Source organism: Crocuta crocuta, unplaced genomic scaffold, assembly GCF_008692635.1.
Source record: "Crocuta crocuta isolate KB4526 unplaced genomic scaffold, BGI_CrCroc_1.0 scaffold121, whole genome shotgun sequence".
NCBI lineage: Eukaryota > Metazoa > Chordata > Mammalia > Carnivora > Hyaenidae > Crocuta > Crocuta crocuta.
The window spans coordinates 1,283,569-1,302,239 of NW_027528608.1; the positions used below are offsets into that span (position 1 = coordinate 1,283,569).

General features: G+C 49.0%; 1 protein-coding gene across 2 annotated transcripts in view; it reads left to right on the forward strand.

Annotated features, from left to right (window-relative positions):
• The window catches only part of ZNF536 (zinc finger protein 536), a 437,569-nt gene that overhangs the window by 179,762 nt on the left and 239,136 nt on the right, over positions 1-18,671 (forward strand). For both annotated transcript variants that reach the window (XM_077754626.1, XM_077754627.1), the window contains exon 4: positions 12,812-14,983. In XM_077754626.1, the coding sequence (XP_077610752.1) occupies positions 12,814-14,983 (2,170 nt within the window). In that variant the 5' untranslated portion in view covers positions 12,812-12,813. The remainder of the gene's footprint in view (positions 1-12,811; positions 14,984-18,671) is intronic.

An 18,671-nucleotide genomic window follows, 5' to 3' on the forward strand; every position in this document is an offset into this window, starting at 1 on the left:
AGCTAGGATGCAGGTTGGTTCCAGGGCAGGATGGAGAGTGACCGTGGGGGAGGGTGCAGGCCACGTGGGACAGGTATGGGCGGCAGCCAGTGTTCTGGGATGCCCAGCCCGGTTGCTGTTCCAGGCACTAGGAACATGGCGCTGCTCTGCACTGGTTGGTCGTTTCTTCCTGCCTGTGCAAGGACCTGGGTCTTGGAGTGATGGGATCTGGGGTTGGGAGGGACGTATCAGCAGAGGTTCAGAGAGAAGCAAGCCCGAGGAAGGGAATGGCAGTGTCATCCTGTCAACAAGCCCGTCCCTTTTAGGCCTCTTCTGTGCTGACACTCAGCGATGCATGGTCAAGGTGTGGTGGTTGCCCTCATAGCTGCCAGTCCCCCGACCCTTTGTGAACAGATGGATCTTTGAGCCGGTGGTGCAGCTCTGTCTGCCCTCTGGATGCTGAGGTCTAGCAGGATGGGATATTGCTGATTCTTTTCTCTGCAGAGCCTGGCACAGGGTCTGGCACATGGTGGATTGTTAAGAAATGCTGAATGAATGAGTGGATGAACACATGTTTGCTTGGGCAAGTGTGAGTATACTGAAGGAAGCAGAGGAGTAAAAGGAATGAGGGGTCTATAAAGGGCAGGTGGATGGGGCTTAGAATTCACCTAGCCAGAATTTGTAGGTTCGTGTTACGTGCAAAGCATTGGGTTTGGGTTAGATATGGGTCTCTGGAGGTCCCATACAGGGGTGGGGGATGGTGAGACAGGGACTCAGATCATCCACCATGAGATGGAGTGGGATTAGCCCTTCATGGCGACTGTGAAGTGTGGGGGATTGGGAGCGGCATGGATGGGGTGACATTTTACATCAGGCTCTATGGGGTGAACTTCTCACCTGGCTTGTGCCTTGAGGAGAAGAGAGCAGGGTCTGCCTGGGGCCGCAGGAGTGACCTGTGGTCTGACTCCTTCTGCCCTGGGTGTCCCCTCTCTCCCCAAGGAGAGATGCTGTGCCCTGGGCCTGCACCCTTTGTTGATTGATATGTTCACTCATTTATTCGTTCATGTCTGCATTCAATGAGTTATCCATTTGCTTGCTCGTTTCCTCATTCATTCAGCAAATATTTATTGACTACATCCTCTGGGCCTGGCTCAGTGCCAGTGCTGGGGGCACACCACTGAAGCGGGTGGTATGGCCTCCACCCCCAGGGAGTCTCTGGACAGGTATACAGACAAACCCAACCCCAGCATGAAAGCCATTGTGAGGGGACAAGATGGACAGACAGGGGGGCTCCTGACCTGGGTATCAAGGAGGGCCCCCTGGATGAGGTGACATTTAATCTTCACCAGAGGACAAGGCATAGGGATCAAGTGGGGACTGCAGGGAGAGTGTTCCAGACAGAGGGGATGATATGCACAAAAGACACCAAGTGCCCTCACTTGCTCCCTGAAAATAGAGGGCCCCCTTTCCAAATACCAATAGGCTTAAACAAGATGAGCCTTAAACAAGAGCTCTCCCTCCTTACACACGTGTGAGCTGGGAAGTCTGTCTTTGCTCTCTCTTCTTGCCTAACTGTGGTTGGAAATTCATCTCTGTCTCTGAGTCCATCTGCGTGAAGCAGCAGCACCCTTTGCTGGGAAAGCAGCTCCCAGCAGCCCCGTGTCTGTGAGCTTGGCCGACACGCAGCCTGGCCCCATGGCAAGCTGCTTCGGTCAGGAGCTGCTCAACGGCTCTTCCCTCCCCTCCTGAGAATCTGGCCCCACGGAGGCTAGGCTAGGCCAGCCTGGTGACCTGCACAGGAGCTGGAGATACTGAACTGGGGACCCCAAGAGCCAAAAAGGACTGAAGCCCCAGCCCGGCCCTGGCCAGGCCCTATCTGTTGGCCCGCACCTGGTAGTTGCAGGCAGCGGGGACTCCCTTGGTGTGCCTGGATTTTTTGCTCAGTAATGATTGTGTATACTTAGGAGATGATGTGTATCTGAGCTTATGTCTTCGACAGGTGCCCCTGTGAACAGATCTCCCTGGGCTGACTTCTATGAATATTTCACAATCAGGCCCGCTTTGATCACTCTTGCATATATGCATTCTACATTATATTTAGTTTTGCACCGAATCAAATCTGAGGCTTCTGTGAAATGAAAATAAAGCATTCGACACAATATCCTAGTTCAGAAGTGCTCAGAGGTAAATGGCTTTAATCAGGGGTGAAAGGGTGTTTGCTGCTGCCCTCTGGGAGGAAGGGGCTGCCGGGAATCCTGTGGGTGCCGGGTCCCCCTGTTTTGTTCTAGGGCAGTGGCTGTGTGCTGAGCCTGAGCAGGGAGCCAAGGCGGGTTAATAGGGGATTAAATATCTAACTTCCTGCCATGGCGAAGTCTGCTTAAAAAGAGAAAGAAAGCCAGTGAGAGAGAAATAATCAATACACTTCATGACAACGGCTGGTATCTTTTTCAGTTTTGTGATATTTTAAAGGTAGGTCATTCATTAAAAGCCCATATATATATAGTTTTTGTTGCTTCCCCTGATGGGGTGGACACAGTTCAGATAAATCAATTACAACAAATTAGGGGGCCATTTCCTTCCCAAATCATCCATCTGGGAGAAATGGAAGCACCAATTGAAGTGGCCTGCATTCTGCGGGGAGAGGCCTGGGCTGTTGCCCACAAAATCCTGTGCATTCTTATGATGCTCTGGGATATCTCTCTTACTTGCACTGTGATCATCAAAAGCTTAAAGGACCAGCTTTTGGTGGGACTTGGTCCTCCAGGTGCCATAGACAGGGGTCATAGAAGCCCTGCTGTCACAGAGCTCCACAGAGGAGGAGGAGAAATGTGACTTCCTTATTGACGTGTATTGGGGTGCATTGAACATGTACAAATAGTTCCAGAGAAACTGCATGGGAGCTCGGGAGACTGTGTATCACCTCCAGCCTGAAGCAAATCCAGGAAGGCTTCCTGGAATAGGTGAAGGATAAATTTGGGCTGCCACAGGAGAGTTGGGGGTGGGCTACCAGATTTGGGGGTGGCCCTTCTTTCACTTTTTTGCTGTTACAAAGAAGAGGGAAGATCAATGTCCTCTCCAAACTCCGAGCAGCCTTTTCTCTCAGGCGCAGGGAGGTCTCCCTCACCACAATGAGAACTTCAGCCCTCAGATGTTTGCTTTGTGGTTCAGGAGTTTATTTTCACCCTCTGTTTTCCCCCATCTCCTCTGACCCAAAGTGCTAGAAAACTACTAATGTGGTGCAGCAGCTGTTGAGACATCCGTGTTATACTACGACTGACAGGAGCTTCCTGAGCCCCCGTTTGCCCCAGATGTAAACTCCATACTGCACAGACAGGCGTTCAAGTCTGTGCCTGGCCTCCCACTTCCACTCCACCCTCCATCTTCTCCCAGAACATTCCATGCTCACCCCCCATTTTGCACATTCTGTTCCTTCTGTCCTACATGCCCTTTCACCTTTCTGTGCCTAGTGACCTCCTTCAGGCTCAGCCAAGGACCGACCTCTTCCCAGTTGTTATCCTCACTGGTTTCCCTTCCCTTGCCCCCGCTGCCCATCCCTGCCTGTGCCAGCCTCACAGCCTGTTGTGGATTTCCCCCTTTCAGCACTTCTGTCCAGTGGGTCTCTCTCCCCTTGAGTCAACTTTCAAAGGCAAGGCTCTGGTCTTGCTTATAGCTGCCCCACGTCTCGCCACATGTAAGCCCTGAGAAATGCTGCTGAATGATGAGTCCCACTTGATGATGCACAGTAAAGCTGGCAATGAATGAGGTTTTATCAACCATGTTTACGGGCTTGGTTGTGCCTTGGTTGTGTTCTTTGCCTCTCCATATTTATTCTACTCCCAGATTAAAGATCTTTCTAGATCTGGAAGTCTGGGCTGAAGCTGTGGTTGGCACCTGAGAAAGTTTCCTGTACAACCTTCTACAATTAAGTGCCATGTTGTCTCTCCTGCAATCCCATTTGCCTTCTCAAAACCCTGAGAAGTAATGCAGGTCAGTCTCTCATTTTGGAGACAAAGAAGTTGAGACTCAGGCAGGTAACCGAGGTACCACAGCTGTGGAAGTGCTACAATTGGATTCATGTTCCTAGCATCTCAGGGGCCTTTCTCTTTCCACTGCTCTAGGCTGGTTGGGGGAATAACCCACCTGTCCTAGGGCAGGAGAACATGCTATAATATATCCACCTTATGACTACAAAGGCAATAAGATAATATAAATAAATATTTGCTTGACACCCTCCCCCACTGGTGAGTAAGAGACTTGCCACATTTCTGTATCCACAGTGCCTTCCCCCACCCCACTTCTCACCCCCCACCGCTGCCCACGCCAGTCCCCTGTGCTGCTTTCTCTGGAATGTACTGCATGTTTCTTCTTCCTGGCACACATGTTTGTGAGGGCTCTGGCTCCTTACCCTCCTTTTAGCTTTCCCTGAACTGTGGTTTCCTTTGTTTCTATACATTTTGCAAATGGAGGAGCTGACATCTGTCAGCATTCAGCCCAGCAAGACTAAACATGGTATGGACACCAGAAGCCAGCTTTCCCACCAGCATGTCTTGCTCGGACTCTGGAGTCAGTCTCCCCAGTTGTGTGACCCTGTTGGACTTAAGTTTTCTGAGCCTCAGTTTCCTCTTTTTAGTGTGGGAATAGTTTACTACCTACTATCCTAAGGTTGTAGGAGGCTACATGAGATAATGGTTGTGAAATACCTAGCACAGTGTTGGCACAGGGTATTGTGATGAGAAGGAGGAGGATGATGATGAAAAGGAGGAGGGTGAGGAGGATGCTGTTGATATGCAGATGGTGATGGTGGTGGTGATGGCTACAATGAAGATGGTGACAATAGAGATTATGATGGTGATGGTGAAGGTGGTGATGATGACAGTGATGATAATGGTGCTGACGGTGAAGGTGATAATGGTGACTATGATTGTGATGGTGAAGGTGAGGATATGATGGCTATGATAAAAATGATGATATGGTGGTGATGGTGAAGGTGATGATAACAGTGGTGATGATGGTGATGGTGATGATGAAGACAGTGGTGATGGTGGTAGTGAAGGTGATGATGATGTGATGACTTTGGTGACAATGGTGAACATGATGATGTAGTGATGGCTGTGGTGAAGATGACAGTGGTGATGATGGTGATGACAATGGTGACAATGGTGAACATGATGATGTAGTGATGGCTGTGGTGAAGATGACAGTGGTGATGATGGTGATGACAATGGTGACAATAATGAAGGTGATGTTGGTGATGGCTATAATGAAGAGGATGACCATGGTGATGATGTTGATGATGAAGGTGATGACAAATGATGACAGAGGTGATGATGGTGATGGTGAAGGTGATGATGATGGTGATGACAGTGGTGATGTTGTTGGTGAAGGTGATGATGGTGGTGAAATGAAGACAATGGTGACAATGGTGATGGTGAAGGTGACAATGATGGTGATGATGACAGTCATGAGGGTGGTGGTGAAGAGGAAGGCAATGGTGACAATAGTGAAGGTGATGGTGATGATGGCAGTGGTAACAATGGTGATGGTGAAGGTGATGGTGGTGGTGTTGATGGCATTGTTGATGGTGGTGATGGTGAATGTGATGATGATGGTGATGATGATAGTGGTGATGATGGTGATGGTGAAGATGAAGACAGTGGTGACAATGGTGAAGAGGATGGTGATGATGACAATGGTGACCTTGTTGGTGGTGAAGGTAATGATGCCAATGGTGACAGTTGTGATGATGGTGGTGGTGAAGATGAAGACAACGGTGACAATAGTGAAGGTGATGGTGATGACAGTGGTGACGGTGGTGGTGGTGAAGGTGATGGTGGTGGTGATGATGAAAATAGTTATGATGAAAAGGAAGGTGATGATGATGACAGTGATGAAAATGGTGATGATAACAGTTATTTGTTTTTTGTGGTTTTTTTTGAGAGCTTGTTCTGCCTAACACATCCATGGTCTTAACAGCCACCACATATGAGACTGTTGGAGTTCCATCCCAGCATCTGTTTGCCTGGCTCCGTGTGTGTGGGCAGATGAGGAACCAGGAACTCAGACAGGAAGTGTTCTCTACCCTGAAAAGATGACCAGGAGCATGCTTTTGAATGTTTTCCTTTCCCGTCTGATACGCTCATGATCTGTTTTCAATTCTGGTCTACAGTTTCCACCCAGACTCCAAAACCAATATGCTTTTGCCCTTGAGAATTTTGAAATCATCCAAAGTCTTAAAAGAGAGTATACTTTTTATTTGGTTTTCTTCTCCTAAGTCCTCCAACCCCTAACCCCCAGTACAGAAACTGGCTGGGGCTCCATGGGGCTGTGTGCAAAGCTGGTCCAGTGGGTTCTCACTTACCATCCAATGCCCATAAGGGCCCTGATTTTGGCCAACATTCCATCCACAAGGGGAGATTATGGAGTTCAACCATACTCCCCAACTTGATTCTCCCAGTCACACAGTCGCCATACTCCACAGCCCTATTTGCATATCATATTTTCATTAATAAATTCAGCAAGGATTTAACTGTTTCTGGCCCTGTCTCATAGCATTGTCTACACATCAGTCAGAATGGAACAGGTCACCTGAACTGCCCTCCTGTTTATCTATTAATCATCTGGCAAATAAACCACTCAGTATCCTGCCCACCTCAGTAATGTTTGTGATGTAATTTGTTTGGATGCCCAAATGTCACCAGCGTTGATTGTAAGAGATGAAAAAATGTACTTGCTCAGCATAGCAAGCTCTAGGCCAAAATGTAAGCATGAAATCTCTGGTTTATTTTTGTAATAATGTTTACAGCTGTTTAATGACCCTGAAAAGGTTCAGTAGTCTGGTGTTCTGTATTTTCAGAACAGGAGTGTATTATACTTATAACAACCTTGGTTAAACAGTTTGAGCTACAACAATTGGAAAATAGTATTTAATAAGAAGCCATTGCATTCTAGGTGAAGTCGTCTTAATTACTACTTCCCTAGGTGTAAGAAAGCAAGGTGGGTTGTTGGGGAAGGGCAGAGGGTCATCTGAGCCCCCCAAGAAAGGGGGTCCACCTAATACCAGAACTGTGTGCTGTGAGTCCCACAGTGGTGTTTGGGGCCCTTGGTGGGAACCCACATCCCTCCCCTGCCCAGCAGTTGGGAGCTGTAGGACTCCTGTACGTTTTCCGAGGCAGCACTTTTACCCACATTGATAAAAAAGGGAATATTTAGTTGTGCTTGGCTAGACAACAATATTTGATTTTTAAAAACCCAGTTGAAATGGTTATTTTGAAAGTCATTTCATTTCCCAACTATTCTTTTTCATGGTATAAGGATAAAACTCGTTCATGCAACTTACTGGCAAGATCTATATTTTTTGGACTATTCATAAGATTACTTTCTTTTTTCTGTGCTAGCAAAATGAAACTGTGTTTTTGTGTAAAATTTATCTAGACTCGTAGCAGCTGGCATTTCTGGTGTCCTGATAGTTTTAAATTTCATTTTGAGTGAAAGATACAATTAGGTTCTCTATTGGAAGAGTTAAGTGAAAACTTTTGTCATTGATATCACAGGAAATAGTTTTGAAGGCAGAAATACAAAATCAAAATAACCATTAGCACCATCAAAGGCAGCTGAATGGCTCACTGTACCTGCAATGATGAGAATGATGAGACAGAATGTATTTTGATAATCTGTGCAGCCAATGGTGGGTTTCCTATGCCACAAATACCCTTGTATGAAATGTAAAATTGCACAGCTAGAAGAAAACCTCTAGCCTTCAGAAGCTTTCAACTGGGGCCCTACCTGTGCTCAGATGTGGGGTCCAGACATTTCCACATGGTGGTGAGAAATGCCATGGTGACTGGGACTCACATGCATGCCTGCTTCTTTGTCAATATTGACAGTTGTCTTGAGTACCAGTAGGGCCCTGCCATGACCCTGAGGATCAGGAAAGATCAGGACTGGGGTGGAATGTTGGAGTGTTTCCATGTTGGAGGGGTGGTGTACCAGATTCAGCAGTTTACAGTGGCCTCTAACTGTCCAGCCTTGACTGCCTTTCCACAGTTAGGCAAATTACATATGCATTGGTTCCTTCCATCTGTCAACTAGGGTTTATTGATCTTCTTCCTGATATGCTGTGGGCTGGGGCCCTGAGCTGAAGGCCGGGGCAAGCTGTTCTCAGTGTTTAGTAGTTTGTTTACTTGCTTTTAATTGTGCTGAGTGTTTCCCCACCTGGGTGGGAGGGTCAGGCGAGTTACTGTCTAGATTCCTCAGCAGGGCACAGCTCCTCTCTTGTCTCAAGCCCAGGATTGTGGCCAACCCTATATTGGCTACTGGCTTCTTCATGTGGGTCCCTCAGCTGCGGGACTGTGGGACAATGAGTTCAGAGCCAGGGCCGGAGAGAGAAGGATGGGTTGGGCACATGGGATAAAGTGCTCCTTAGACTTAGTAACCATGCAGGGGCAGTGCTGCGTGTAGACGTTCATGTGCCCAAGTTACCAGGACAGAGGGAGTATCCCTGGTCCTGGAGTATCCCAGGACACAGGGTGTTCTGCCAGGGATACTGATAGCCATTCACCACAGGGCCTGTGAGGGAGCAGTGTGGTTCTAAAGGGAAGGCAGTTTCCCTGTGCTTGCTCCCCGAGGGCTGGGGAACAGGAATAACGACTGCCTCCTTCCACCCAACGGTGAGACCCTGCAGGCAGCCTCACCTCCCCGGGCCCCAGGAGCTCTCAGGGCTGCAGTTGGATCCAATCCCTTAACAGTAGGACAAATGATCCCCGAGTTTCCCAGGATATGCATCTGTACAAGTTTCTAGAGTGCTACTACTAGGGAATGCCTGCATCTCCCCCAACACAGACTCACTCATGCACACACATATATCCACATGCCTGCGCGCACGCGTGTGCGTGCACACATGCACACACACACACACACACACACATGCCAAAGCGGCAGTGGTTACTCCTTTCTTTAAACCTTCAGTACAGGCTCTCTAGGGCCTTTTTTCATTGCTTGCCATTAATTGGTGACCTTGCCTATGTTGGCCTCCAGGGTCCCAGACACCCTTGAGGGCAGGTACTAGAAGGCCCCTGGCAAGTATTTACTGAATGACTGACATAAGGGGTAAATGAGTTCTGGAAGGGTGAAGTGTCAAGGCTGGAGAAATTGGGGCTGACCCAGGTTTTGTGAGTCGCGGGCCGGGCCTGGGGCCAGCTCATCCTGCCTCGGCTGCTTTGGCCCAGGGACAGCACAACAATTACCCCGTGCTCTTTCCAAGAACTCACGCTCCCCTTTCTTGCTCTAAATCTGGCGGCTAGCATGGGTTTCAACTGACCCATCGCAATGCCTGCACCTGCTCACGGAATCACGGGGTGCTTGGGTCTCACCAAACATTTTGAGACAATTGTCTGGCGGGGCCCTTCCTCACCGGGGGTTGCGTAGGCTCATTCGAGGGCCTGCATGTGCACTGTAATCCTCAGAGGGTGTCCTAGGGTGCCTGTAATCCTCAGAGGGTGTCCTAGGGTGCCAGCCATCTCTACTGAAATTCTAAGTTCTCACATGGGTCCCATGATGGGTAGTCAAGTTCTGAAGGGGGTTAGCTGCTCAGCGGTGGCCCAGGCTTGGGATGGTCACCATGGGCATATATAATGAAAGATCTGGTGATGGGGGGGCTCTCTCTTGGTGGTTCCTGGACCCCTAGGTTCTACATTAGCCAGAGACCCTTCCAACTCTGACAAACTCTGATAGTAGATAGTAGATGCTGGTGGACTTTTGTAAGCTAATTTGGGGTCACATGAGGCTGGGAGAGAGTGGTTCTACAGGGCTAGCCTTCTTTTATGGGCTATGTTTATAGGGTCTCTTCATCCATTTGTCTGTTTTGGTCAGAACATGCTTCACATACAATGGGCTAGCTGTGTCCTGGGCCTTGAGGCTTCGTCTGATCGAGGCAGACGTGATCATGCCCTCGTGGAAAAGAAGCACGTTTGTAAAAGGGTCAACAACAAAAGGTTGTGCTGTAAGGAAAGAAATAAGGTGATAGGTAGAGAGAGGCAGAAGGCGACAGCCTCTGACGGTACCTTTGCACATTCTATACCATTCTTTCTTCCCTCAGCTGAGGCTTCAGCAAAGGCATCTGAAGTCCAGTTCCTTATAAAAGATCTGTTGACCGAAAAAAAAGTTCTTTAACATAATTAAAGGATTCCATATGCAAGCCTAACTTGAAAACTCCCTATATTCATTATTTGACAAATTGAGCTCTTACTTACCCAGCATGAATGAGGATGGGGGATGGTCTTCAACCTGCTGCCCCTCACCCAACCTGATTTGCAGTCTCCCTGTAGTGCACATTCAGCCTCCTCTCCCTCCTGCTGAATTGGCGTCAGTTCATCAGCAGCAACCTGAAAATAGCCTGTCTTTCTGGATTCATGTCTTCTGAGAAGGCCAACTGGGCAGCTTTGGAAGTGGGCCAGCCATGTTGCCTTTGGACTTTCCAAACTTCCCCAGAGCCGTTGGGTGGAATTCTGAGCACTCCCAAGTGGCCTCAGGGTCATGATCTGTGTTTGCTTAGGAGAGGAGCCAGCACAGCTGGATGGAGCTTGAAGGTGGAGAAGGGGCTTCATACAGGGCCCTGGGGGCTGTGAGAGTCTCTGCCTGGGATCTTCCAGGCAGCAGTCATGCTCTAGCAGCTTCTGCACACTGGACCTGCTCCTCCCTGCTGGTCAGTGGGTGCCACAAACACTGGGGTTTGCCATTCTGTCTACCGGCGTGTCTTACGTGCCAAGGACAGGGACTGACATACAGTGGGAACTCGGCAAGTTTGGTGAATGAAAGCAAGAATCTCCAGGAGATATTACTCCTTTCTGGCTGGTCTCCAAAATGGACTTTTTTATTTCTTGGTTTGTTTTTTTAATTTGAGCGCAGACAGCCACCAGAAGCAAAAAAGGAAAGATGGCGAATTGGTAGTCTTCTTTTCCTACAGGTGACCATGTTCCTAAATGTGTGCGTGAATGTGTGCAGGTGTCCACATCATCATTCGTGGACACAGTCAGTCCTGTACCCTGCTTGCTGTTTTTCTCCCTCCTGCAAAGAAACATTCATGTCTTTTCTTCCCTCCCCTTGCAAGACGGACTCACAGCCCCTGTCCTCTTGCCAAGGAAGCCAGGTCTCCTGTTGGAGACCCTCCATGCCATGCATAGTCTGCCTGGCGGGAGGCCCAGGAGGCAGCAGACCGCCCCCCCCCCCCCCCCCAGGGCTGAATGCGCTTCCTCCACAGTTGAGCTCTGTCCCCACCGGTCCCCCTAGGGAATTGCTTGGCTCAGGAATCCGTCCTGGCTGGGGTTAAGCGCTCCTCCTGGACCACCTGGCTGGCCAACACATGTAAACATTGGGATACAAAGAGGAGAGATGTGCAAAAACTGTTCCAATGGCAGGAAGTGAATTTGGACTCCTTCAGGTGGAAGTAAGATCTGGAAATAGAAAGACCCAGGCATAGGTTCGCTGCCTTTCAAAGCTGAGCTCCTCACACGTTGTGACGTGGAAGAAGCCGTTCCTTCCACTCCAGCCCCAAGCAGAGTGGCCTTTGCGGTTCTGCGCAGGCTGGGAAGGGGGCACAGAGGAACATTAAAGGCAATTATGCAGACCAGCTTTGAGTGTTAGTGTTTAACAAACAGCTTTGAGTTCTAATTTTCTGCAAAACACATACTGCAGGTACAATTTGTACTCATTACCGTATACTGGGAAAGTTATTGAAAACACTCCAACTTGGTTGAGACTTCCTACAGTATCATCCCTGGATTTTAATTGGTTTTTATCTAGTTCTATAAAGGATCTCTTTAAACCCAATCACAGTCCCTGCCTGGGATATCATGTCTGCGGAAGGACAGAGAGAGCCCATTAAATGGTGTAAGTCTTCACCCCTATCCAAAAATGAACAGTCTGGATGATCCACTAAGATTCCGTCACCAGATAATTTATACTTCTTTTGATGGGCACAGTTACCAAATGACAAAATAACAGTGTTTCGTAACATAAGGGTTAAATCTTAATCTCTGAGGTTTGCAAAGCCGCTACTCGCAGTCTCCTTAAAATTTAATATACCTCGTTAATGCTTCCTTGCAAACACTGAAGGATTTTTATGATTATAATCATGTGTTACAGCACCTAGTACTGTTTCTAAGCAGCATACTAATCAGCTTAATGAGATATTACTGCACTTTTTGTTGACTAAAGCAAAATCCCTTTTATTGTTCTAAAGCCTGTCCTTTACTTTATTTTTTCCCAAAACATTATCTTGTTTTATTATGTACCAGTAAATATCATGCCATTGGGTTTTTGAGGGTTTTTTTTTTTTTTTGGGCCAAATCATAAAATAATCTCTTTCATCTCAGACTGGCAAATGTATTGAATATAGTCACTGGAAACAAAAGTTCCAAGTGAGTCTGCTTGGTGTTGCGGTGAAAGCCCTTCTGCTCCAAGGCAAACTTTGAACACAACCAACAGGTGCAGGTGATACGAGGTGCATGGGAGGGAAAGTTTAACACGTAGACCCTTGATTTGTTATTAGGTGTTGAAAGTGGTAAAACATTAATAATTTAAATGCGAATGAATAATTGCGGTCGGTAAATAGAAAATACAAGGAAGACGATCTATCGCCAAAACAAATTGGAGGAGCAATGCCATATTGCATAATTGGCATTTAATAATTCATCTTTTTATTATTGTTTTTGACTATAATTCCTTAGCATTATTATGTGTAGGTAAGGCATGAAATGCAAATTCCTCACCAGCTGATGCTGTTGATTCGCTGCGCCACGGTACCTGGCACAGATCTCAACTCTCTCTTTATTTTCAGGGATGGAAGAAGCCAGTCTGTGCCTTGGAGTGTCCTCGGCGGCGCCGGAAGCTGAGCCCCACCTGAGCGGTCCTGTCCTCAACGGCCAGTATGCCATGAGTCAGAAGTTGCACCAGATCACCTCCCAGCTCAGCCATGCCTTCCCCGAGCTGCATCCCCGGCCCAATCCGGAAGAGAAGGCCCCCGCGCCCCTGGACGAGAAGGCCCACGTGCCCATGAGTGGCCAGCCCATGGGCAGTCAGATGGCGCTCCTGGCCAACCAGCTGGGCAGGGACGTCGACACCAGCCTCAACGGGCGGGTGGACCTGCAGCAGTTCCTCAATGGACAAAACCTGGGCATCATGTCCCAGATGAGCGACATCGAGGACGATGCCCGCAAAAACCGCAAGTACCCGTGCCCCCTGTGCGGCAAGCGTTTCCGCTTCAACAGCATCCTCTCCCTGCACATGCGCACTCACACCGGCGAGAAGCCCTTCAAGTGCCCCTACTGCGACCACCGGGCGGCGCAGAAGGGCAACCTCAAGATTCACCTGCGGACCCACAAGCTGGGCAACCTGGGTAAGGGGCGCGGGCGGGTGCGCGAGGAGAACCGCCTGCTGCACGAGCTGGAGGAGAGGGCCATCCTGCGGGACAAGCAGATGAAGAGCAGCCTGCTGCAGCCGCGGCCGGACCTGAAGCCCCTGGCGCACGCGCAGCAGACGCCGCTGGCCGCCTGCAACCTGGCCCCGCCCGCCAACCACAGCGTGCCCGACGTGGCCAACCCGGTGCCCTCGCCCAAGCCGGCCAGCGTGCAGGAGGACGCGGTGGTCCCGGCCGCCGGCTTCCGCTGCACCTTCTGCAAGGGCAAGTTCAAGAAGCGCGAGGAGCTGGACCGCCACATCCGCATCCTGCACAAGCCCTACAAGTGCACGCTGTGCGACTTCGCGGCCTCGCAGGAGGAGGAGCTCATCAGCCACGTGGAGAAGGCTCACATCACCGCTGAGTCGGCCCAGGGCCAGGGCCCCAACGGCGGCGGCGAGCAGTCGGCCAACGAGTTCCGCTGCGAGGTGTGTGGGCAGGTGTTCAGCCAGGCGTGGTTCCTGAAGGGCCACATGCGGAAGCACAAAGACTCCTTCGAGCACTGCTGCCAGATCTGCGGCCGGCGCTTCAAAGAGCCCTGGTTCCTGAAGAACCACATGAAGGTCCACCTCAACAAGCTGTCAGTGAAGAACAAGTCCCCCAGTGACCCGGAGGTGCCCGTGCCCATGGGCGGCATGTCCCAGGAGGCCCACGCCAACCTGTACTCCAGGTACCTCTCCTGTCTGCAGAGCGGCTTCATGGCCCCGGACAAAGCCAGCCTGAGTGAGCCCGGCCAGCTCTACGGCAAAGGGGAGCTGCCCGTGAAGGAGAGGGAGGTCTTGGGGAAGCTGCTGTCCCCTATCTCCAGCATGGCCCACGGGGTCCCCGAGGGCGACAAGCACTCCCTCCTGGGATGCCTCAACCTCGTGCCGCCGCTGAAGTCCAGCTGTATCGAGCGGTTGCAGGCGGCTGCCAAAGCTGCCGAGATGGACCCCGTGAACAGCTACCAGGCTTGGCAGCTCATGGCCAGGGGCATGGCCATGGAACATGGCTTCTTGTCTAAAGAGCATCAGCTACAGCGCAACCACGAAGACACTTTGGCAAACGCCGGAGTTATGTTTGATAAGGAGAAGCGGGAGTACGTGTTAGTGGGAGCAGATGGCTCCAAGCAGAAAATGCCTGCTGATTTGGTTCACAGCACTAAAGTGGGCAATCAGAGAGACCTGCCAAATAAGCTCGACCCTTTAGAAGGCAGTCGGGATTTTTTGTCACATGGGCTGAACCAGGCACTCGAATACAACCTGCAGGGTCCCGGGAACATGAAGGAGAAGCCCACCGAGTGCCCCGACTGCGGCCGGGTGTTCCGCACCTACCACCAGGTGGTCGTGCACTCCCGCGTCCACAAGCGGGACCGCAAGGGCGACGAGGACGGGCTGCACGTGGGCCTGGACGAGCGGCGCGGCTCGGGCAGTGACCAGGAGTCCCAGTCGGTGAGCCGCTCCACCACACCGGGCTCCTCCAACGTCACCGAGGAGAGTGGGGCCGGCGGGGGGCTGTCCCAGACCGGGAGTGCCCAGGAAGACAGCCCGCACCCCTCCTCGCCGTCCTCCTCAGGTAGGCTGCCAGGGAAGACGGGGGACGAGCAGCTGGGATGAGGGCCCACCCTGTCCAGGGGGTCTGGCTCTACCCCGGCCTCTGGGGGAAGGGCCTTTGCTGCTCTTCCAAGTCAGTCCTGAGCTCACTCTGGCTTGATAGTGAGTGTGGACCTTGCCCTTCTGGCCCACCTCAAGGGGAGACTAGCTTTTCAAGCCTTTGGCCTTCCCTTGAGCACTGGCTACCGGGAGAGAAAGTTGATCCTACTGTGTGGTAGAGATGGCCAGTTGGTACATTTGCCAACAGGCATAGCCTGTCCTCCCCCAGGCAGGTCCCTGCCCAGCCCCCTTATCTGCCCCGACCCCCATCTGCCATCACCTTGTCTCTGGAACCCAGGAGCTGGTGTTTTTGGCTCCATCCACGGATGTGAAGGTGTAAGTTCAGACCTTCGCCATCTTTCCCCCTGAGTATATTCCCACAGTGGTCTCATTTGGGCACCCCACTCCCCCTCCCTAGACCAAACCTGTCTTCTGTCTCCTTCCGAAATGACAGCGTGGCTCACCTGTCGGGCCCCTGTAACCTGAAGAACCACACCACTCTCGTCTGATGGTTAAGAAAAGCACAGAGGTTTGAAACACAGATGCATGACTGTGTGTCTTAAATTGTACTGTTACACGGGCGATACAGCTTTGGGGTCTAAAATAGCAAAGCAGAAAATCTGTCATCAAAATGTCTGTGAAACGCTGAAGCTTCCTGGCCCGCTTTGGGGGAAAAAAAAAACCCAAAATCAACAACAACAAAAAAAGCCGCACTAGCCTAAGATAGCTAAATTAAAATCGCTACCTAACAGCAGGTAAGCTTGCTGCCTCCATCCGTATTTTCAAAGTCCCTTTCTAATGGATGGTAAATTGAAAGTTATATCTCTAGCCCTTTATAAAGAAAGCATCTCGCTAATACTGTAATCATTCTGCAGCCTAACAACAGAGGAAATCATGCCATAACAAATACCCTGTTACTAATGGCAACATTGATTTCTGCAATCAGCCATTAAGTCTAGAAAATGAAAGACAGTTTGAGGCACCTCAAGGCACTGCATTGCTCACTGTTCAAGGCGTGGCGGCACTCTGTTGAGGGTCATTTTGGTAAAGTTTTTTCCTCCTTTTTGCTTTTTTCCCTTCTGGGTTTCAGTAAATGGTTCAGTATTGGAAGCAGTTCACTGCTATGGTTATTAAGTAGATGCTGGTTTAGTTTTGTTTGCTACTGTCCATGCTTCGGTATACCCTTCTTCTAGGACAAAATTAGTATTAAAATAAAGTGAAAGTCTGCTGGCTTATTACAAACCAGTAAAGAATTGTTAACACACATAAATCTGAACTGCACATTCCAGGGATTCCGATAGCACTTAATGCTGCTGCTTAAATACCCATGAAACACACTGTCTGCTCCTGGAGTCCTAGACTCATTTGCGATTTATTTCTGGTGAGGCACTCTGGAAGAGTCCGACCAGGAACGTGAGCTGCCACGGAGGGGTGAGGCTGCGCCACACAGAGTGACCACTGCGAAGAACGTATGAGATGCAAGGGAAGGGTGTTCAAGTTTTGCTGCCTGACAGAGGAAACTCCATAAAAATAGATTTCCCGTGCAGAGGCAGCACGGGCTGTCAGGAGGGCAATTTCCCAATGGCAGGAGGGATGATTTCCACCCTCCTATGAAGAGGGTCCCCTGTCCTGGGGTGTGTCATCTCACTGTTTTATGGAATGGGGGGCCTTGAAGGGGCAGAAAGCAGAGGGCAAACTGGCTCCCCTAAGTTTTTGGAGTGACGTGGAGTTAACACTGACAGATTTTCATCCCTCTCCCAGACCTGCTGAAACGAAGAGGTCTCAGCAGAATATTCCGGCACCAAATGTTCGGCTTTATTAATGACGTGTTTACCATGTTTTTCCCACCTTCTGGCCAAGTGATAGCCTCATGCTATTCTATCTCTGTAGTTTCCATATCTGTAAATACTCCGTTGAAAAACCCCATTTTGCTTAAAAGGACCAACCCGGCTTACAACTCAAAGAATTATTCTTGAGTTGTGGTTATCTTCTAGCTTTTATTTCCCCTCACTGAAGTATTTTACAATTGTGAATACTGATTCTTTCATTTCTGGTTGACTTCTTTGTTTTCTTCATATTCAAATTAGACCCTTTCATAATTTTCTGACTAAGTGGGAAAATTGATGGCATACCAATATGCAGCCCAAATCAGCCGCACGCCTGAAGCATTCAGGTTGTCCTGGGATTAGGACCCTTAACCCGATCTAGTTAGTCTTCCTTCTGATTTCTAACAAGTACGACTTGTGTAAAGTGCGATTAAAATAAGCATTTAAATAAAAATCTTTACACAATAGGCATTTTATTATTACCTGTTAGAGAGAAACCTGCAAGGTGAAGGAGGAAGAAAATCTTTAAGCCCTTAAGTAAAGAAAGAAGTACTTATTAAGGCTTCTATTAAGCAATAACCACAAAACACGGTTTTACAAATTTCTCAGACTGCATAACAATGTCGCAAAACTCAATTTGCATCACTTGATTCTTGTTTTGTTGAAAACTGGGTCAGTAGGGCCTGAGAAACTATTTTTTCAGATCTTAACCAGTGAATTCTTCTTTATAAATCGCTGCTCTTAACATGATAGTAGTTCTGAATTCATCATAAAAAACCTTTTTACAGAGAGCCTCTTAGAACAGATCTCCAGAAGAAGGCTTACAATGAGTGGCAGAGACGTCCTTTGTTATCTGATGTAATTCTTTGCAAAGGAGGATTGGGAACGGAGTGGCTGTTTAAAAATGTCTTGCCCAGACCGAGACGAAGAAGGGGTCAAGTTTGCAATCAAACAGTTATTGCCGAGATGGGCGACTGTCACTGGCTAGGCTAATATGGGATGCAGCTGTTTGTTATGTGAGCAAAAGAATGTTTGATTCAGTGAACATGTGAAAATGATTCCAGTGAACCAGAAAATGTGTTTGTTCTTGGGCTCTCCAAACTGCTGAGAACCAAGCTGAAGATCAACCGCGAAAACTAGGACCTCTGACAAATTGAGAGGTCATATTTTCTAACAGAAAATGGACAAAACTAGTCACACGGATCACTTCCCCATCGTTCCCCTTTGTTTTATTTTGTTGTTGTTGTTGTTGTTGATTTGACTTACCAATAATTTCACACCATCGTAGATGTCATTTCTGCCTCCATGTACCACGCACAAGGAAACTATTTGGAAAGCAGCAGCTTATAAATTTTACTCTTTTATGACATTTAGAAAGCGGGGCGGCTGTTTTGACGCTCCCTCATTTTCTGGCTCGCATGCAGATGCTCCGATGGCATTAATCTCGGCATCTCTCCCCAAAACCTCGTCTAAGACTGTGCTCAGATTGGAGCTTTGCTCTGAGCCAGAAGACGACCAAAGTTCTGTTTCTTTGGATTTTGCCTTGGAAATCACGCTCGGAATAATTAAAACTTAATGTACTAAGAAACGATACTGTTCATTATATCCAACAGGGCATTTACCTTCTGCATTCCCCATAATTTTGGAGAGGGGCTAATTGAAGTGTTGATGGTGGGAAAGGGGTAATTGAATGCGTTGACCCTCTGTTCATTAAATAAAGTCGGCTAAGTTATGTGATCAATGGAAAGCCAGGGAGAGATGCAAAGATGAAAATATCGTTAACCC